This window comes from Nannospalax galili, unplaced genomic scaffold (assembly GCF_000622305.1).
Source record: "Nannospalax galili isolate Female #2095 unplaced genomic scaffold, S.galili_v1.0 scaffold3, whole genome shotgun sequence".
Taxonomy (NCBI): Eukaryota; Metazoa; Chordata; class Mammalia; order Rodentia; family Spalacidae; genus Nannospalax; species Nannospalax galili.
Window position 1 is genome coordinate 1,188,641 of NW_008351466.1, and position 20,847 is coordinate 1,209,487.

General features: G+C 40.7%; 2 protein-coding genes across 4 annotated transcripts in view; one reads left to right on the forward strand and one right to left on the reverse strand.

The window, feature by feature from the left end:
- Positions 1-20,847, forward strand: part of Trmt2b (tRNA methyltransferase 2 homolog B) — a 121,916-nt gene that overhangs the window by 91,525 nt on the left and 9,544 nt on the right. For 2 of the 3 annotated variants that reach the window (XR_003846272.1, XR_003846277.1), the window contains one exon: positions 7,483-7,983. The exons of the other annotated variant lie outside the window; for it this stretch is intronic. The gene's annotated coding sequence lies outside the window, so the exon portion shown is untranslated. Of the gene's footprint in view, positions 1-7,482; positions 7,984-20,847 lie in introns of those variants that run through there. 3 annotated transcript variants of the gene reach the window in all.
- Arl13a (ADP ribosylation factor like GTPase 13A) lies at positions 3,597-16,760 on the reverse strand. The gene is given in 9 exon segments (XM_008848361.1): positions 3,597-3,625; positions 3,628-3,687; positions 6,761-6,938; positions 7,026-7,206; positions 8,162-8,349; positions 8,815-8,920; positions 9,758-10,007; positions 16,294-16,364; positions 16,702-16,760. Coding segments are annotated over 9 exon segments (1,122 nt in total).

Consider the following 20,847-nt stretch of genomic DNA (forward strand, 5'->3'; position numbering starts at 1 on the left):
TTCACTGTATTCATCTAGAGGACTATTGGTATTTGGTGGGGATATGTTATTTTGGTTTTTCATGTTAGTATTTTTTTCTCTGTGATTTTGACATGTGGATTTCTTTTGTAATTTCTGATTCTTGTGTGAGACTCAAGCCTTCAAGTTTAGGTCTACTTTCTTGTGAACTTTATATGTCTTTGTGGTTTACTTTTTGAGCATGAAAAGCTAGCTTGTCTTAGCTACTGGTTCTCTCTTTTGATTTTATATTGGAGTGGTCAGATTGCTTTTGTCTTCAGGAGTTCCCAAAGAGGCCCAAGTCAGATGAGGATCAGATGCTCTCGGGCTTTCTCCTAAGATCTGGATCCCTCCCGGAAAAATTTTGGCCTCAGGAATTTGGGGGTTGGACTGGCCTGGGAGCCGGGCCCAGGAAAGATGCTGGTCTAGGGCAACTGGTGGCTGTACTACCCAGTGATGCCAAGGAAGATGTGGGCTGGAAGTGGCCCCAAGGGCCCGTTGGGACTGCACTGAGGAGCTGGGTTGGTCTGGATGCAAAGGACCAGGAAGAGGAAAGGTCAGCCAGGGGTCCAGGAAAGAGGCTGGTGGGTTGTGCAGACCCAGGGAAACAGAGGGAGGTGAGGGCGGGGCCAGGCCCAGAAGCAGTGCTCCTGGGGACCCGAGAAGGAACTGAGTTGCTCTGGATGCAAAGGATCAGGAAGCAGTGGTGGTTCCCCAGATTTCTGGGGCGCAAAGGCAAGCAATGGGACAGGACCCAGGCTAGGAGGAGAGACAGGCAGGGGAGATGGAGGGTGAATGAGGCTGGGGGAGTCAAGGCGCTGGGGGAGTTAAGGCTCAGAGGGCACGATCGACTTAACCGGAGAGAGAGGTCTGCGGGTCCTGCAGGCCCAGGGAAGTAGAGCATAAAGTTTTTTTTTTTTTTAAACCCTTTAGATTCTATTTAGAAAAATTTTGTTGTCATCCAGAACATATCCATTGCACAAAAGGAGATGTGGCAGTAGGCTGAAATTCAGGGTTAGTTTTTAATTTTTGAGAAAGTGTCTCTTATTCAAGGCTAGCCTTGGATTTGCTATGTAGCTGAGGGTAAACTGGCACTTTGATTTATCAGTCTCTACCTCCTAATTTCTGGTATGCCAGGTGTGCACCACCATGCCCCATTTATGCAGTGCTGGCAATAGAACCCAGGGCTTTGTGCAGGCTAGGAAAGCACTCTACCAACTATGCTACATCCCCAGATGAAATTCAGTTTCCTTAGAGGTTGTTCAACCTAAATTCTCTAGCCTGCTCATATTCATAGGCCTGCTTACAGTCCTATGCTCTGCTGGGTAAAAAAGTGTACCTGCATCATAAATACATGCCATAAAGAAAATTGTGTGTGGATGATCAATTTTCTTAAAAACCATGGTCGATTATAGTTTCGTGTCTGATAAACTTTGTTCTGTGGTGGTGATTAAACTTGTTGCCTTGTACATGCTAGAAAAGTGTTGTACCACTGTGCAGCCCCAGCCCTAAAACTCTTCAGTAGAGGCATTTGCTGCTTCCAAGGGTGAGGCTGTTGGACTGCGAAATTTCCTATTAGGCAAAGTAGAGGAAAGTAGATGGAGCAAGAAGCCAAAATGACTCCAGGAAGATTCAGGGTTGATACACAGGTACTGGGGATTCAGAGAGCATCTTTACCAGTGGCCGGACATACCATCTTGGTCATGTCATTTCCTCGTCTGTGTAACATGGATTGGACTAGAGCGTCTATAAGTTTCTCAGCTCCATGACTAACAAGCTGAGGTTCCAAGCCTACAAAAGACTCATAAGGCACTTAAAGTGATTCCCTTGAACAGAAGAACAGATGATGCAGCCTCAGGTAAATGCCGTACCTTCTAGGCAAGGTTCTAACTATCCCTCAAATGATGGGTTGCTTAGCTAATAGTGTTTGGTGAAGTAGTATAGGGTAGAGGTAACAACTTGGGTTGTGGAGCTAGACTTTATATACATATTTTTATGTGTATGTTTGTGCTGTGTGTGCATGTGGGGGTGTGTGTGTGCAGGCATATGGAGGCCCTGCTCTATCATTCTCAGTTGTATTACCCTTGAGACAGAGTTCTCACTCAACCTGGAGCAAGTACACAGCCAATAAGCCCCAGTGATCCTCTTGTCTCTGCCTCTGTTGTGTTAGAATTGCAGGTGTGTGCATGGTCACATTGTGATTTATGTGGGTGCTGGAACCAAACTCAAGTCCTCATGCTTGTGCAGCAAGAACTCTTATTCACTGAATTATCTCTCCAGCTCCTCTGGCATTGGACTTTAGTTTAAAAACCTGTTCTGCCACCTCCTAGTGCATGCTCAGGGACAAATCATCTTATTTCTCTGAACATCAGTTTCTGCCCCTATAAGATGGTGGTAATAGAACAGACAGCATAGACTTCTGATGAAAGGCAATAATATATGTAAAGTAGTTAGCACAGAACCTGACAAGATGGAAGTGCTCAATCAACCATGTCTGCTAGTGCTGTCAGCATGCGGATATTGACTGAGTTCTCCTCATGTGTGCATGGATACACTTCAGCATTAGTTCCTGACTATAGATTTCTCTTTCTGGAGGAAGGCATGTGTGGATCTTTTTGGCCTATACTAGCTCTCATCAGACAGTTTGGATTCAATACCTTGCTCTGCTTTTTACAGTATCCTCACTTGGAAAATGATGTCAAGTATAATGCCTGCCCTGGAAGGTTATGAATAAGACAGTAAGTAGATGGAAAGAACTTAGCACTGTGCCTGGTATCCAGAAGGCACTCAATAAATGGGGCCTGTGGTAAAAAGGATAGTAGCAGTGCTAGTAAAGAAATGCTACCATTTCAACCATAGGATCCTGAGAGTAGAGGGACCAGTGCACTCAAGTGTTGACAGGCAGCCATTGTTGTTCCTGAAGAGACAGCAAAGCAATTGTTGGGCTTTCCAGACAGTGGCTAGGACTTTAAAACAGACTTGTTTTTGGAGGTCTGAGTAAAAATGATAGAGTAGAATGTAATTCTTATTTATTTTGCCAGTCCCTTTTTACTTGAGAACCTTAAAGAGAAAGGTGTGATTCTAAAGTAACTGTGTAATTCTAAGGCTCAGTTTCCATTCATAATATCTTATCCATAAGCTTTGTCAGGAGTATCAGTTTAGATGGAAAGTCTCTGTTCCTCTTTGCTGAGGTAGATGGCACCTAACTTCTTGAGCCTTCCTGTGGGGTTGGGATGAATTTGCTGGCTACCACAGAGATGTGTAGAAACGGTGGTTCTCAAAGATGTGGTGTTAGAATAGCGGACTTGTATGTGGGTTGTACAGGCATTATCAAATAAAAGTCAAAGACTTGAGTCTTCATGCTGGTTCTGGAGATGAGCGCACTTGCTGAGAGATGGTAGAGGAGATGATTCTTTTGCTTTCCCGCCATTCTTTCTTTAGTGATCTGTTAAATCTAAAGCAGATAAAGAAAACAGCCAGTCATTTTGCAAGTGAAGCCAGGTCCCAGGTTTCCATTCCTTCCCAGACTACTTTGGGTAGAAGGGTGCTGTCCATTTCCAAGAGACTCTACTACACAGCCACCCTCTCTTTAAAGAGTACTAACCACAGGAATGGAAGGCTTTACCACACGATCTTCCAATAGCATTTCTTCTGTGTGCCGGGTGTCCATTCTCTTCTTTGGCCTATGGGCTGAGGCTATAGAAATGACGATGCATTTTGATTATAGGTAAAGATTTAGGGGTAGTTGATGACATTTAGAAGGACACACTCTTTTTCTACCAATTCCTTCTAGTCAGCTCTTATCCCCACCCCTTATCCCAGGGCCTGTGCCTATTTTCTCCTTATTGGCTCTGGCCAAGTATATAACTGCCCAGCCCGAGGAACCATGATATTGACAGTTGACAGTCTTGAAGAATGGGTCCCTGAGGAGTACTCGGAACTCAGAAGGAACAGCCATTACCAATAGTGAGCCTCAGGCCCTCTCAGCTTTGTAAAACTGCCTTTACTCCATTTGGGATAAATGGCATCAGAGTATTATAAGAAAGGAAATGCCTTCTAAAACAACAAAACAACAAGCAAAGGCATTCAAGTCTTATTTTTCAACATCATTGTAATAGCTCATACCTAGAGAAAACTACTGCTTACATTTTGGTGTTAACAGTACCATATCTCTTGGCATATATACACTTTATGCTGTACATGCTATATTCTTTTTAATATTTATTTTTATTTTATGTGTTTGAGGGATTTACCTGCATGTTGCATGCAGTGTCTGTGGAGGTCAGAAGAGGATGTCAGATCCCCTGGAGCTAAAGTTACACATGGTTGTGAACTGTCCGACATGGGTGCTAGGTACCAAACTCTAGTCCTCTGCAAGAGCAGTATAGGCTCTTAATCACTGAACCATCCCTCCAGCCTCTGATGTCTATAATTTTGAAAGTATCTTACTAATCCCACTACTCTTTTAGTCCATGACCTTTCTGCTTCCCTTTGTCTCTAGCCTTTCTCTAAATTTGGTTTCTCTCAGTGATTTGTTTATGAATTACCTGAAAGAATATTTTTAAACTACAGTTTTAGCCGGGCATGGTGGCGCATGCCTGTAGTCCCAGCACTTGAGAGGCAGAGGCAGGCAGATCTCTGTGAGTTCAAGACCAGCCTGGTCTACATAGTGAGTTCCAGGACAGCTGGGGCTACAGGGAGACCCTGCTTCAAACCAGGCTGGATCTCACAGAGATCCGCCTGCCTCTGCCTCCAGAGTGCTGGGATTAAAGGTGTGCACCACCACTCCCGGCTTTAACTTATTTTTATTTTACATATATGAATGTTTTGTATGCATGTATGTTAAGTGTGCCACACACATGCAATGCCCACCAAGGCCAGAAGAGGGTGTCAGACCCTCTAGAATTGGAGTTACTGAACCCAGGTCCTCTGCAAGAGCAGCTAATGTTCTTAACCACTGAGCCATCTCTCTAGCCCCTACATATTGTATTCTAACTTGCTATTTTCTCTAACAAAATGGCAAGTGGTGGAAGACTTTCCATGTCAGTAAATGGAAGAAAATAATCATTAGCTTTTATTTTTTGTCACATATACATGGATGGATGGATGGATGGATGGATAGATAGATATAGATTATAGATAGATGATAGATGATAGATACAGATACAGAGATTGTGTGTGTGTGTGTGCACATTTGAGTATGGATGCCTGAAGTTGGCATTGGGTATCTTCTGCTATTGCTGACATTCCGCTATTATTTTTAATATTTTTGATTGAGTTTTTGTGCATTTCATATAATAGATCTTAATCAAATTTAGACCTCCTTCCCTATCCACAACCCCCATAGCACCCCTCCTCCACCATATTTCATGCATTCTGTCAAATATGTTAAGTCCTTTCTGGTCAAACATTTGTATGCAGATGACCTTCAGTGCAAATTTATCTACTGGAGTCTGGTCAGCCTATCTAGAGATTCTTCTCTACCTTAAAGAAGATCTACGCTCCCTCACCCAGCTGTAATCACTTGTCAACAGTTTCTGGACTATGGTTGGGGCCTGCTGTCCATTGCCCTGGTTCTATGATGGGTTTTAGTCTGATTGAGTAGGTGCAGGTCTTGTGCTTGCTGTCACCATTGTTGCAAGTTCATATGAATAAGTTCTCAGTGTCCTGAAAGCCTGGTTTCTTGTGTTCATGAACCAGCCCTGGCTCTTACAATCTTTCTGCCCCCTCTTCTACAATGGTCCCTGAGCCATGGGTGGGTGAGGTTTAATATAAGAATCTCTATGTTGTTTTGTGAGACAGGGTCTCTCACTGAACCTAGAACTCAGTGGTTGGCCCACAAGCTCTAGGGATGCTTCTGTCTCTACACCCCCCACCCCTGGGCTAGGGTTGCATTTATGCACAATCAAGTCCCACTTTTATGTGGGTGCAAGTGATCAAAACGCACGTATTCATGATTGTATGGCAGGTACTTTACATACTGAGTCATCTCCCTTCTCCCCCATCTTTAGCAAGTTCAGTGTCTCCATAGTGTAGATACATCTTAAATTATTTAGCTGTCCCTATCATTGGACATTTATATTGATTCCAACATTTAGCTCTGTGCAGAAGGCTATAATTGAAAAGTCTTTAATAAACTTTTTGTGTACTCATGTAATCATTTTTGGAGACAGCTCAGAAATGAGACTCTAGCTCAAAGGCTTCCACATTTTTAAAGTTCGTAATATATGTTAAGAAAAGGCGGGGAAGAGAGAAAGGGACAGCCAACCTATCCTTTATAAAGGTTACACCAAATTTGTTTTTTAAAATATTTAATTTTTTATTTTTATGTGTATTCCTGTATTGCCTGCATGTATGTAAGTACAACCATGTTGTGAAATGCCCACAGAGGTCAGAGTTAGAGCTAGAGTTAGAGACAGTTGTTAGCCACCATGTGGGTGCCGGGAACCAAACCTGGGTCCTCTGCCCTCTTAACCTGGGTCCTCTTAACCTCTGAGCCATCTCTCCAGCCCCTTATATCAAATTTGGTTTTCTACCACTGGCAAGCATACCATATCCCAATAGCCATCAAAAGATCTTGTGTCAACTAATTCTGGGGAATGGTGCCCTGCCAGAAAGCAGTCCCCAAGCTTTGTTGCATATGTCTCCCAACTATAAACCATAGTGGAAAAGGAGTTTTATGCTCAAAACAGGAATCCCATTATAGAAAATGTGAAGGAAGGCCTATATATCTTTTCTTCTTTAACCAATGATTCAACATTACCTTTGAAAAGATTGTCATCAAATGGATCTGGAGCTTATGTGTCATAACTCTGATTGTTATAAGACTTAGTGGTATTGTGTGCTCCATTCTTTTGAGAACATTCACCTTCCTCCATGATTACATCTAGAGCAAATGTTACTGACATATTCTTTTTGGGCCTTATTCGCAGACCGTCTTTCTGTATAGCAAGAAAGGGGAAATTGTCTACTAGTTCTTAAGAGTTCAGTTATTGACCCTGGAAAATAACATTTAAAGAGCCATTTACCTGAAGGATTGGCTTTAGGGGCCTAGCATCCAAGGAATGTTGTATTAAATGCTGCCTTGACTCAAAATGCTTTCTTTTCTCAAAGTGTCTTTGCTCAACATGTTGTCCGTGTTCCAAATATTGTCTTTTCTCAAAATGCTGTCTGTTGTTGTCTTTGAACATTCCCTGTCTGGTAGCTAAGCTAGGAAAGTTTGAAAGGACAAAGCGATAGTAGAAACAGATATATTTCAAGCTTTTTCTCTCTTTTTTTGTACTGGGGATTGAACTCAGGACCTTACACATGCTAGGCAAGTGTTCTGCCAGTGAGCTATGTCTCCAGCCTTCAATCTTATGCAACCACTACCCCGTACCTGCCGTATGCCTTTGAGCAATGAAAGTGACAACAGAGCAAGAGAACATTTAGGCCTTTTATTCCTCAAAATTCTGATCACCTCCTCTTTTCTTTTTGTTTTTTCAGCATTCCTGTCTTCTCCCATCATTCCGTGATTGGGAAGATCAGAGAACTGGAGGCTGAGAATCTGGAGCAACACTGAGACATTCATCTGTAGAATAACGTCAATAGGCTCCTTAAGGAGAACATGTTCCTTTTTCTCCTCCACATGGCAACTCAGAGCAGAAGCCCTGTTTTAAGAAGCTCTACTGCTAATAGATTGCTGTTACTTTTATGTTATTCATCCCACAGATGTGACAGCTGAAGTTGTGTCAGGAGTGGTAGTGTACCTAACAGTGTTGGTGGTCACTACCATGTCCCCAGTTGGGATATCACATTCTGATGACTTCCTTAGTGCTGCCCAGAATTCAAGCACCTCCTAGAACTCACTGCTCATGTTGAAGATTGATTCTTGCTTCTATTCTTTTTTAAAAAGTATTTTATTTATTATTTTTATTTTATGTGTATGAGTGTATTGCCTGAATGTATGTGAGTGCACCCGTGTCGTGCAGTGCCGCAGAGGTCAGAAGAGAGCTTTAGATTCCTCTGGAACTGGAGTTAAGGATGGTTCATAGCCGCCATGTGGGTGCTGGGAATCGAACCTGGGTCCTCTGCAAGAGCAGTCAGTGCACTTAACTGCCGAGCCATCTCTTTAGCCCCCTTGCTTCTATTCTTATCAGTAAATCTAATGAAGGAAATTCACTACCTGTCTAATGAGCATCTTTCCCCACAGCCGCGGATGTGCTTGTAGGTTGAGATGCTCATAGTTGGTGCTTGTTGGTGTGTATACAGTTCTTGATACTGATTACCAATAGCAGCCAATAGCCAACACAGCCCTATAATTATTGACTGATGGTGTCTCTTTGGGAAATGTCTTTTGGTTGAACATGGCTCCTGTAACAAAAATGAACAAAGAAGGCCTCAGATCTAGGGCCCTGGATGTTTGGGGCCTACAGGCCTGATCACTATCATCTAAATAGCAGAGGTAGATACACGTGCTGTGCCTAGAGGTTCTAGGCTTCCAAAGAGACACACAGTATTCACATCTGAGAAAGTGGATGAAGAACACAGAAATTGAGGCCCTTTAATTAAAGTGGCTGTGAGGTCTTCATTGTGAGACCTCAAGCAAGTCATTGAGAGTTTCTGAGCACTTAGCTTTGTGGATATTAAAATTTTACAGAACCACTTTGAAGGCAGAGTGTAATATTTGTTATCATTTTCAAGTTAAAAATCATCACTGCAGATGTTGCTTGTCAGGGAGGGACTTGGCCCTAAATCCAACATGAGACTGATGATGTACAGGGCTAGGGTTGCATTAGCCAGGCTCTAGAGGAAAAGAAATGAAGAGCTCACACTTACCACTCAGCATGTGGAATTAGTTTCATTCACTAGCCTTTCCAGAAGTAGATATTCAATGATATCACGAGGCGAGAGGGCGTCCTTTTTGTCTTGTTTGTTTGCCAGGCTAGAACAACATATGAGAGAGGGAAACAGACAAGAAGAATGAAACCCAGGTAAAGTCAGAGGGAAGGGAAGCACTAATTGTAGTACAAGTACTATATATCCAGGAATTAGACTTAAAGACATACTCAGATGTGCCAGACAGTTTTCTAGCCAACTCTCAGTGGAGGAAAGAATAGTGCAAATTATTTGAATCCAAGATAATCCTCAGGGCCCACTTCCCACTTCTCCTACATCATGCCTCACACTTTAATTAGAATTGCTAATTGGGATATGAACAGATGTAGGCTTTTTACATCTCCCAAACTCTGTTCATGCTCTAGTTGGGGTTGCTAATGAGGATTGAAAGGTCAAAGGGAGTGAGAAGGGGTGAGGAGTGACAGGCTATCTGAATTATCTCCCTAAAATGAGTACCAGTTATATGTCTTCAGCAACCTGCTAAGGGAGGAGACCATTGGAACTGATTAGACAAATTAGGGTTTGTTCTCTACCACCATGAAGTTTCAAGATCAAAAACTGAAACCAGAAAAGAGGAGCAAAATCAGGAAAAGAGTCGTTAGGAAGAATCCAGGGTTGGGAATGGGAGAGCTTGCTATTATTTCTCTTTGATGGGGTCTCAAAAGTACCTTTATACAATTAGGTAACATGTCCCACATAATAGTGTGTGGTAGAAAGTGGCCCTTGAAAACAGTCCCCAGCAAGCGGGGCCAAACCTCACTGAGCCTAAGGGACAAGAAGGTCTAGTTCCCTGTGACAAAAAGACCTCACAGCCTTTCATCTTCATACCTTTCTTAAGGTACAAATTGGGATGAGAAAGTAGGACTCAAACGCAGAAACTTACATTAAGATGGGTTTCCCTGATACTCTTTTATCAAACATCAGGCGTGTTAAGATGATCTTCACTTCCCATATACATTCTATGTCGCTGGAATCCACAACAAAGACAAGCCCGTGTGCCTCAGCATAGTAGCTTGGCCATTTTTCTTGGCCTTTTAGGTCTCCAGTCAGGTCATAGACAGATACTTGATAATCATCTAATAGAAGTGTAGTCAGTGTTGGTTTCATATTACTGTGGATCTTGCTGGGAATTACTACACATAGAGGTAGAAGGAGAAGCAACCACAAAGTGGAGAGATGCAGTTAGATCAATTTGTTCATCTTTGCCCAGAGCCTGCTCTGAGAACTACTTCTGAAGCAGCCTGCCTCCTTGCTCTTACTCATGGAAGCTTACTCATCTTTCTATGCTACCCCTCCTGTTTCATAGCCTCAGGGACTAATCTGAATGGTGGCCATGGTGTCCTTGGTTCCTACCTAGGTGTTCCTCCCTCTGGTCACCCCACTCATCTACATACATGCCCTGGGCTGCCATACGAGCTGACTTCCCTCTGCTATTCTATGTTTGGTCCATGCCTGTTTTATAAAATACTGATTTAGATATTGTTTGTTGTAGAAAATTTCTCTTAACCACCATCCCCATTCTGTATAAGGTGCCTTTTTTCTGTTTTACCATTATTATAGCACATAGTGTTACAGATTCGATTGTTGACTGAGTTATAAACTGCAACAGGAAGGTGAACTCTTTTCATTTTATTCATTATATTCATGAAGCTGAGCAGATGCTGGCATACAGGCACTCAATAAATATTTGATGAATGAATGAATAGCAGGCCTTTCTCTTCTACCTTTTCTTTAAGGCCCAACTGCCACATTCTTTAGAAAGCCTTCTCTGACCTGAGCACCTCTTACCATTCCCTCTCAGCACATTGTTGAACTAGTTCTCTACCTATTTCTGTGCTTTGTTTACCTTAGAGTAGGAGTTCAGTAAGTGCTTACAGTGTCCATTAAAATGAATGAGGACAGAAAGTATTGTGTTGCATATCTCTTCCAAGAAACTATACCTGGGCTGGGCATGATGACACACACCTTTAATCCCAGCACTGTGTAATATTGAGGCCAGCCTGGTCTACATAGCAAGTTCCAGGCCAGCTAGGGCTGCAGGAAGACCCTGTCTCAAACAAAACAAAACAAGACCAAAGAAGAAGAGGAGGAGGAAGATCCTGTCTCAAAACAAAACAAGACCAAAGAGGAGGAGGGGGAGGGGAAGGGGGGAGGGGGAGGAGGAACTCAGGGAGGCATGTTTTCCATTTAAAAGCCATGTCTAGAACTGAAAATCCCCTAAGGAACTATGTACCTAACTTGGCCCACATAGAAATGCATTTTACAACAGTCCTTACATGCATCCCAGTTATGGCCAAAGTATCTGCTCTCATCAGTTAATGATTTCATAGATTCTTTTTTAAATTTTATGTGTCTGAGTGTTTTGCTTCCATGTATGTAAGTGCACCTGTGTTGTGCTATGGCCACAGAGGCCAGAACAGGGTGTCAGAGGCCAGAAGAGGGTGTCAGACTGTTGGTAGCTCTTATGTGGTGCTGGGGACCAAACCTGGGTCCTCTGCAAGAGCAGCCAGTGCTCTTAACTGCTGATTTCATAGATTCTTGAGGCCCATAATTGGAAATACTAAGACTAGAATCAGTAACTTCTTATTTATAGTCTTAGATCTGTGACATTTTCCTTAGGATTGACAAAATAAATCTTTAGGCTAAATTAGTAATATGCTTTCAAATATTTAGAAACATTTGTTCATATGCATTTATGAATATACATGTATATGTGTATAATATTGCCATTACATTTTAATGTGATTTTATAACACTTCTGTTTTTATGTTAGTCAGTGATCTTTTTTGTTATTTGTGTGTGTGTGTGTGTGTGTGTGTGTGTGTATGTCTGTGTCTGTGTGTGTAAGTCAGAAGAAAACTTGGAGAAGTCAGTTCTATCTTTCTACTATTTGGGTCTTGGGGATTGAACTCAGGTTGTCAGGCTTGGCAGCAAGTGATTTTGCTCATTGAGCCATCTCACCAGCCCATCTTTTAAAATTATAGCTTTCAGAAGACATATAAATTTATTTATTATTTTTTATGTCTGAGTATATGGTTGCATGTAAGTAGGTGCACGTGTGTCATGAAATGCCCATGGAGGTCAGAAGAGGGCACTGGATCCCCTGGAATTGGAGTTATAGATGGTTGTTAGTTTCCACGTTGGTGCTGGGAATTGAACCCAGGTCCTCTGCAAGAGCAGCCAATGCTCTTAACTGCTGAGACATGTCTCCAGCCCCAGAAGACATAAATTTTAGTCACAACTTTGATGTGATATTTGCTATGTCTATATTACATACTTGAAGATAAGTGAATAGTTTAAAATTTCAAAAGGTAGGGCTAGAGAGATGGCCCAGTGGTTAAGAGCACCTGCTTCTCTTGCAGAGGACCCGGGTTCAGTTCTCAGCACCCACATGGTGGCTGACAACTGGCTGTAACTCCAGTTCTAGGGCTTCTGATGCCCTCTTCTGGCCTCCACGGGCACTGCATACACATGGTACACTTACATGCAGGTAAAACACTCATAAAAAATAAATCTTAAAATTTAAAAACTCCAAAAGATAATTTAAAAATCTTGTTTTCTACATTTCAAGAAGCTTTATGGGTGCAAGTTTCTAGGTTCACAGTTGAATTAATACAGCTATACAATATTGAACTCAGTATAAAGCCTGTAAAACATAAAATTGAATGAGTTTTTAACCCTTTAAAGAAGATCTCCATTTCATTTTAAAATATGCTGATTACTACATTTTTTCAAGTTCATTTTTTATAACTTTTACAAAAACTTTATTGAGAATTTCATACATGTATATACAGTATTTTGATCAAATCCGTGCCCACTCCCTCTCCTCCAACATTCCCCCCTCTGAAGAGTTAACCCTAAAATCTTTTGAGGATTAGAAAGAAGCTCAGAAAGTAACCGTGACTAGTAATAATCAGATATGTAGAGATTAGAAATGCCTGTGCAAACATCTTAATGTCAATTGCATTAAAAATGGATTTTTCTGTATGAAACTGTATTTTAATAATGAAATGGAGATCTTTTTAAAAGGTTAAAACCTCATTTAATTTTATGTCTTACAGGGTTTATACTGAGTACAATATTGTATAACTGTAATAATTCAACTGTAAACCTAAAAATTTACAGCCAATTTTGAAAGAGATGCATCTTAGCTCTGGAAATTGTTATTGAATATGTCAATGCTGTTGTAATGAAATACTTCTAAAAAAAAAAAAAGAAACTTTATGTTATTTATTTATTTATTTGGCCTGTTAGAGAAAAACACCATTCCTTTTTTTTTTTAACTTGAAACCAATTCCTTCACTAATGCAGTCTATTGCTGATGATACTAGACACCTCATGAAGTTGTTCCCTGTTAATTTGCATTTACCTTATTTTCTCTAGTAATTTATAAACACCTTAAGGATAGGCACTCATGCTCATTCATCTCTATATCCCTGGCTGAGCGTTTCATGAAGTATGGTTTGGGGATTGGATCGTGTGCTTCTGAGTTTCATGAATGTGCTTATTAACCCCCACCCTGGACCAAATGACTCAGAATTGTTGGAATGGAAACATTTTTTTTGTCTTTTTGAGACAGGGTCTCCCTGTAGCCCCAGCTGTCCTGGAACTCACTATGTAGACCAGGCTGGCCTTGAACTCACAGAGATCTGCCTGCCTCTGCCTCCCAAGTGCTGGGATTAAAGGCGTGCGCCACCACGCCCAGCTGGAATGGAAACATTTTTTAAAATATTTATTATTTTTATGTGTATGAGTATGTATGAGTATGAGCCTGCATGTATGTGAGTGCACTTGTGTCGTGCAATGCCACAGAGGTCAGAGGAGGGCTTTGGATTCCCCTGGAACTGGAGTTAAGGACAGTTTGTAGGTGCTGGGAATTGAACCCGGGTCCTCTGCAAGGGCAGTCAGTGCTCTTAACCTCTGAGCCATCTCTCCAGCCATGGAAGCATTTTTATGTGTAAGAAACTTCCTGTAGTTAACAAGATCCTAAGGTGATTCTTCTGCACTTGGAAGTTTGAGAATCACTGCTCTAGACAGCCATCAAACTTATGTGTGTGTGTGTGTTTCAGCATCATCTGGTGAACCTGAGGAGCATAGGCTCTCTCCACATTGAAATAGCTGAGCTTCCAGGTGCAGGGTCAAGTGGTTTGACTGCCAGGTGACTTTTGATCAGCATTCATTGTTTTCCAAGATGCCCTGTGGTGCATTTAAACAACCCTAGGCCTCATTCTCTAAGAATTTGATTACATAGATCTAGGTGGTGCTCAAGTATTTGGTTTTTATTTTCCTGGAGCACCCAGGTGATTAGAATTTATATCCACATTTAAGAGGCACTGATCTAAATGTCCCCACTTAGGGCACCAGTCTGTGCTCATGTTTGGATTTCTTGCCCCTGTGACCATGCCATCCAAAAACAGTTATAGTGAAAAGTGTCATTAGTAATGATGGGTTGTATGCCAAACTCTTTTGTAGCTAGTATCTTTAAATGTCCATAGAAGCTACTAACTGTAGACTGGAATTCCTTTTCTAGACAACTGTTGCATTCATATTAAAACCACTTATGTGAGCTATTCGACTTTGAGTACAGAACAACCTACTAGATTGACTCTTAGTGGTCCTACATGAACAGAGGTGGCCTGAGAATTCTTGAGACTGTAACATCAGCACCCATTAAATTGTTAATGAAGTCATTGCCATAAATCAATGCATTTATGGAGCAGCCCCAAGTTATTCACTGAGCACAAGGCAAGTTATGTAGTGACAAAATGTGCACATGCCAAATACTGCTCCAGGAATCAGAATGGAAAACAGACACTATTCTCACAAACTAATAGCAGTGGCTAATTTCAGATGTGTTCTCACTGCTGACTAACCAATCAGAAACACCCAGGAAGTTTTTAAGATTGTGGGTTCCTGGATTCCTGAATAGGAATCCAGGGCTGAGGCAGAGTCGAAGCTCTACAAAATTATCTTCAGGTTTGTCAGTAATCTTGTGACTAATCTTGGTTCTTTGACTTACCTGTTGCTGTTTACCTCCTTATCATTCCTGCCTATCAGAATTGAGAGCTGTGAGGAATCAGGTTTGCTGCATCTAAGTGGGCATGCTAGGCTGAAACATTGGCTAAAATGTGCTTGGAGCTTCTATTAGGGCAGATGAAGTTGTAAAAAGGCAACATGTAGTTTTAGGGCAGTGGTAGAGAACTTTCATTCTATAAACAATTACTGAGTGCCTATCTGATGCAGAGATGAAAAGATCTATTTCTTCTCAAGGAGCTCTCAGTTTAAGGGTAGACTCATAGTTATGCAAGGATCTTGGGAAAAGTGCATGTTAGAGGGCTATATGGGCTAGAGTGTGACTAGGGAATGTGATGCAGGGAGTTAAGGATGTCTTTCCTGTGGCCAAGTTCTGAATTGAGGTGCTTGATTAAGTAGATGGCAGAGGGATGAAATGCCGGGTACTGGCCTTCGTGAAGTGCACAGGTGTGGCGGAGGAGTAACAAAGCATTTGTTTCACTTGTATCAGAGGACATATATGGGGAACATGTGAGATAAGGCTGGAGGAGTAGTTGACCCAAATCAAGACCTTGTATGCTGCTAAGGAAGGTAAATTTTGCTTCAAAGACAATAGGGAGATGTGGAGCAATACTGAGCAGGGAAGTGCCATGATTAGGTTTTTCATAGGTCTCTCTGATAATTACAGGGACAACCGGAGATGACCAGATCAATCAAAAGGCCTCTGTTGTTCAAGGAAATTGAAAGAACTACAAGTAGACCAGGAGCAGAGATTTCAGAGTAAACAATTCCCATACTTTGCTGAGGGTTGCCAGGTTATATAGAAATTAACCATGCCATCATACTCCTATATTGATTTGTTAAACATTAATGGAGAGCCAGACACTGGCCCCTGACTAACAGTTAGCTGGGTCTTCACAGCTAGTATAGCAGCTTTGTCCAATGCTGTTTAACTGCTTCTGGAAATGTCAAAGGATTAAATTGGAGATGTGGTATTAAACTGACAACATTTCTTAAACTCTGACTCTCAATATTAGCTGTCACAGAGTTTTGTGTTATTAAACTTCCTTATCATCCCACACTTGTTTCTTATCTAGACCAAATTCCACATTAATTGAGCTCTGGAACTAGACAGGGTTTCAAATATGCTATCCTTCATAATTGACTACAGGGCTTTACAAAGTTTAAGATCATTCATATTGATATCACAAGAGGACTTTTCTTTAGGATATTTTATAAAGGGAACAAGTAAAAGATACTACATAAACAACTTGATAATAACTAATGGGGGAAGGGTTATCTTTAAATGAGAGAAACTGAGGGCCAGGAAGTAAGGCTAGGATGGAATAAATATTTCCTCGAACCCTGGAAGATCCACACCAGTATCTAATGCTCTTAGTTCCTCACATCTTTGAAAGGCTGCCACAAGATGACTTTTGCCTGAGTTGTCCAAGCCAATGACAATGACAGTCACTTTCCTGGAAGAGGAAAAAAAAAAGCTAGTCAAAGCCATAAACCCCTAAATCTTTAGACTAAATAATTTTATTCTTTCTCAGTGCTTGAAGCTTTGTCTGCAGTAGTCTCAATGCATGTATGATAAGGGCAGCCCCTCCCAAAACCTCCATAGATGCTTTTCCTCCCTGATTCACTTACATTGTAAAATAGCCATCCTCTCTCAACTTTGTTCTAAATTTTGTACTCCCTATTTAACCATTTCCCCCAAATATATCATGACCATTTGTCCCTTGTGAAGCTTTGAGCAGATCCATGGGAGGAAATTGCAGATTGGGTACCGAAAAGTAGTTCTAACTTTACCTTTGTTTTTCTTCTGTGGTCTTTGGTTGAGACCAGCAGGAGGTCAAAAGGCGGAACATGGTTTAACTTGGTTCTTAACTATTAAGGGAAGAAGGTAAATGAGAAATCACACCTATTGTGAACTAAGTCAACTAATAACTAAATAGATGCTGATAAACAGAAAATCTGTGAGTGTTAGAATTTCATTGCATCGTTCAACCCAGCCCAATCTGTAAATGACATAGACTGGTTATTCTTAACTCTAGTGACAAGTTTTATGTTAATATGTAGTTTCCTACAAAATAGGGTAACATTGTTAAAGCATCCCACACAGACACAATGAGATGAATTCTATTCTTTTAGCTATAGCTTGTCTCTACTAGTAATATCTTCACTCAGTCTTTGGAAAAGGGTGGAATGATCCCTTGGAAAAGAACTATCTTAGTTTAATGAAAGACTGACTATTGGAAGACATGTTCTGTAGAACAATTATCTATTGGACTTTGTTCTGTTATTGCCTCAGCTTCAAAAGTAGAGGTGTTGGTAACTCATCAGCATGGATATTATAGAGTTCCTAGGAGCTGTAAGGGACATTAGACATCACCAAGACTAATGAATTTCAGATATCAGTTCAGGTGTTTTCACTATCAGAGATTCCAAGGGCATTGCATCAGTTTCTTAGATGACTTTAATGTACATCCAAATTTGGAAGTGACAGCTTAAGTAAAAGCTTATCTAGGCAGCTACTTCAAGGCTCCATGTTGTGGCATGTACTAATACTTCATTCCTTTTTATGACTGAAAAATAGTAGATATATTTTATTCATATACTCATCAGCTGATGGATGTTTAGATTGTTTCTATCTTTTGACTTATAGATAAATCTGCGATAAACAGTTGTGTGTAACTATGTAGACATGTGTTCATTTTTGGGGGATATATACCTAGGAGTAATTTCTTTGTCATATAATACAACTGCATTGAACCATTTGAAGAACTCTCAGACTGTTTGGCAAGATGGCTGCAGCATTTTACATTGACACCAGCAAATGCTGGAGAGTTCCAGTTTCTCCATGTCCTCACCAAAGCTTATTGTTTTTAACTATTCCAGTAAGTGTAAAATGGTATCTCATTATTATGTTGACTTACATTTCTATAATGTTTAATTTTATTGGAGCCCAGAGTTTCAGGAAGATCTAGTAGGGTTAGGGAAGGACATCAGTTGATACCTAGCTAGGTCTTGCCTATTTGTTGACGAATTTGTGTGCTACCTTATTAGTGGAAAAATTAAGTGGGTTTTTCAGTCATCCAGCTATCCATTGTTTTGGAGAACTGTCATTTTCAAATAGAGACTCATATTTCATAGCATTTTTTACAGTACAATTTTCTCTAGGAAATTAGTATCTATAACGCTCTACTGGAGAATGTCTCTGGCTTTTGTCAGACAAACAAGAAACCATGTATATGACCTGTGATCAAAGCCAGCCTTGCTCTAGTTTAGCTCATGAGACTTATAAGACCTGGAGTCTGAAAGATCATAGCCTAATTGTCTTGGTTTCATGATTATCTCCCTTTTAAAAAAATATATTATTTTCTATTTTATGTGTATGAGTGTATTACCTGCATGTAGGTAGGTGCACTTGTGTCGTGAAATGCCCTAGGAGGTCAGCAGAGGGTGATGGATCCCCTGGAACTGGAGTTACAGATGGTATTTTGTCACCATGTGGGTGCTGAGAATCCAACCTGGGTCCTCTGCAAGAGCAGCCAGTGCTCTTAACTTCTGAGCCATCTCTCCAACCCTAATGATTATCTTGCTTTGAGGCAAGGCTAGTAGCAGCTCATGTCTATTTTTTCTTTAATTCATTTTTATTAGTGAGTATTAATTGTGTAAAATAATGAGTTTCATTGTTATACTTTAATACATGTATATAATGTACCTTGATCATATTCACTCACCATTACCCTTTCATCTCTTCCCTCTTCCCTCCCACCAGTCCTCTTCCTCTTCACAAATAGTCTTTTTACTTTCATTCATTAAAAACTGTCTCGATTCCATTCATGTATCTTGATTATTGGCAGAGCTTCTAGCTTGATTTTAGGCTCTGTATAAATTGGCACCATACAGGTTCTTCCTTTAAGAGGAAGAAGGGTAGGTGGGATAACCAAAGTTATCCTAGGCAGTCTGGCTTCAGAGCCTATATATTAGGTGAGGGATCCTATAGGCTGTGTGTATGTGACCTGAGGCATCAGAAGATTAATGATACTATTATTTCCAGTTCTTCTACTGGATAGCCTGGAATGAAATCACCTGAAATTAAGTCTACAAATTCCTTGTAAAGTGAAGATAACTATATATTTTGCTTACCTTCAGGTGGTTATCTGATAAGAAGTTGAGTTTTGACTGAAAAACATAAGCTGTGTTATGTATCAGAACGATTTGTTGATTGTAGCCTTGTAAGATAGATTAACACAGCCCAGCTGTCCACTTAAAGGGTAGGCAATGCTCTAACAATGACTGTCAAGGTTCTAACATATCTATGGAAACCACTACCAAACACATTCCCTTATCTTGTGTGTTTACAGTTAATTACTAAATGAACTTTTATTCATCATACTTTTTATTTATTTTTTCTAAAAATTCATATAGAGGGGCTAGAGAGATGGCTCAGAAGTTAAGAGAATTTATTGCTCTTGCAGAGGACCTGGGCTTGGTTCCTAGCACCCATATCAGGTGCTTCCCAAACACCTTGCTAACTCTAGCTCCACGGGATGGTATCAAATGCCCTCTTCTGTCTTTTGATGATAACCACATGTACACACACACACACACACACACACACAAACAAACACACACAAACACACACAAATAAGTAAATAATAATCTCTTTAATCCTTAAAATTTGCTGTGTTCATTTCAGTACTTTATTTTTTAAAAAATAATTTGTTGAGAATTTCATACATGCATATAAGGTGTTTTGATCAAATCCATCCCCACTCCCTCCCCTCCAACTCCTCCCATTTCTCCCCATCACTTTTTTTCTGATAAATTCATGTACTCTTTCTTCTTTTTTTTATGGGGCTTTTTGCTACTCTAACATTCCCCCCTCTGATGAAGTAACCTTAAAATCTGTCTCCAGGTTAGCCTTGAACTCACTACAAAGCTGAGGATGAACCTGAATTTCTGGTCCTCTTGCCTTAACATTCCTTAACGAGTTCTGGAATTAAAAATGTGTGCCACCATGCTCAGTTTCATATACTGGTGGGGACTGAACCGAGAGTCTCTGGCATGCTGGGTGAACACTCCATTAAATGAACTACATCCCCGACCTAGCTTCTTTCTTTTTAAAAATAAATTATTGAGAATTTCATAAATGCATATAAGGTGTTTTGATCAAAACCATGTCCACGCCCTCCTTTCCAACTCCTCCTATATCTCCCCATCACTTTTTTCTGATAACTTCATGTACTCTTTCTTCTTCTTTGATTTATTTTTTTTACGGGGATTTTGGCTACTCTAACATTCCCCCCTCTGAAGAGGTAACCCTAAAAATCATTTAAGGATTAGATACAAGGTCCAAAATACTTTTGACATGTTTGGCCTTTGGAACAGAGTATATTGCTAACAGTCCCAAGGACATTTTGACTTTTAGCCAAGAAACTGGCTACTTTTCTTTGGGGTCTTTTTTATCCTAACTGCCTAGCCAATTCCTACCTATTTTTATCACACCATCCTCCGAAGAGGTTACCCAAATTGCCAATAGGGAATTGGGAAGCAGACTGCTCTGGCTTCTTCCATGCTGAACAGGGATGTAGGGTGAGGCAATTGGGGTACCCCTTCAATGGGTCTATCTCAAAGACTCCCAACTTACATAACTCTTATCTGTAGGGGGAAAAGAAAATCCTTGACTGATTAATAGGAGATGCAAAGGAGAAGTAAAGGCAAGAGTAATTAGCATTACAAGTTCTAAACAGGGAACTAGAAAAAAGTCAGAACAGGGCAAATTTCAATTGTTCATATGAGAGTCCATTGGCATTTCTTGACAAGGGCTTCCAAAAGCATCCCTCTATTGGGTTCCTCCTCATTTTTCTTTTGTCTTCCAAGGCTGGACTCTAGAGTGATGGATTCAGGATTTGCCTTCAGGCATTTTGATAGCTGTTGGAGTGGTTA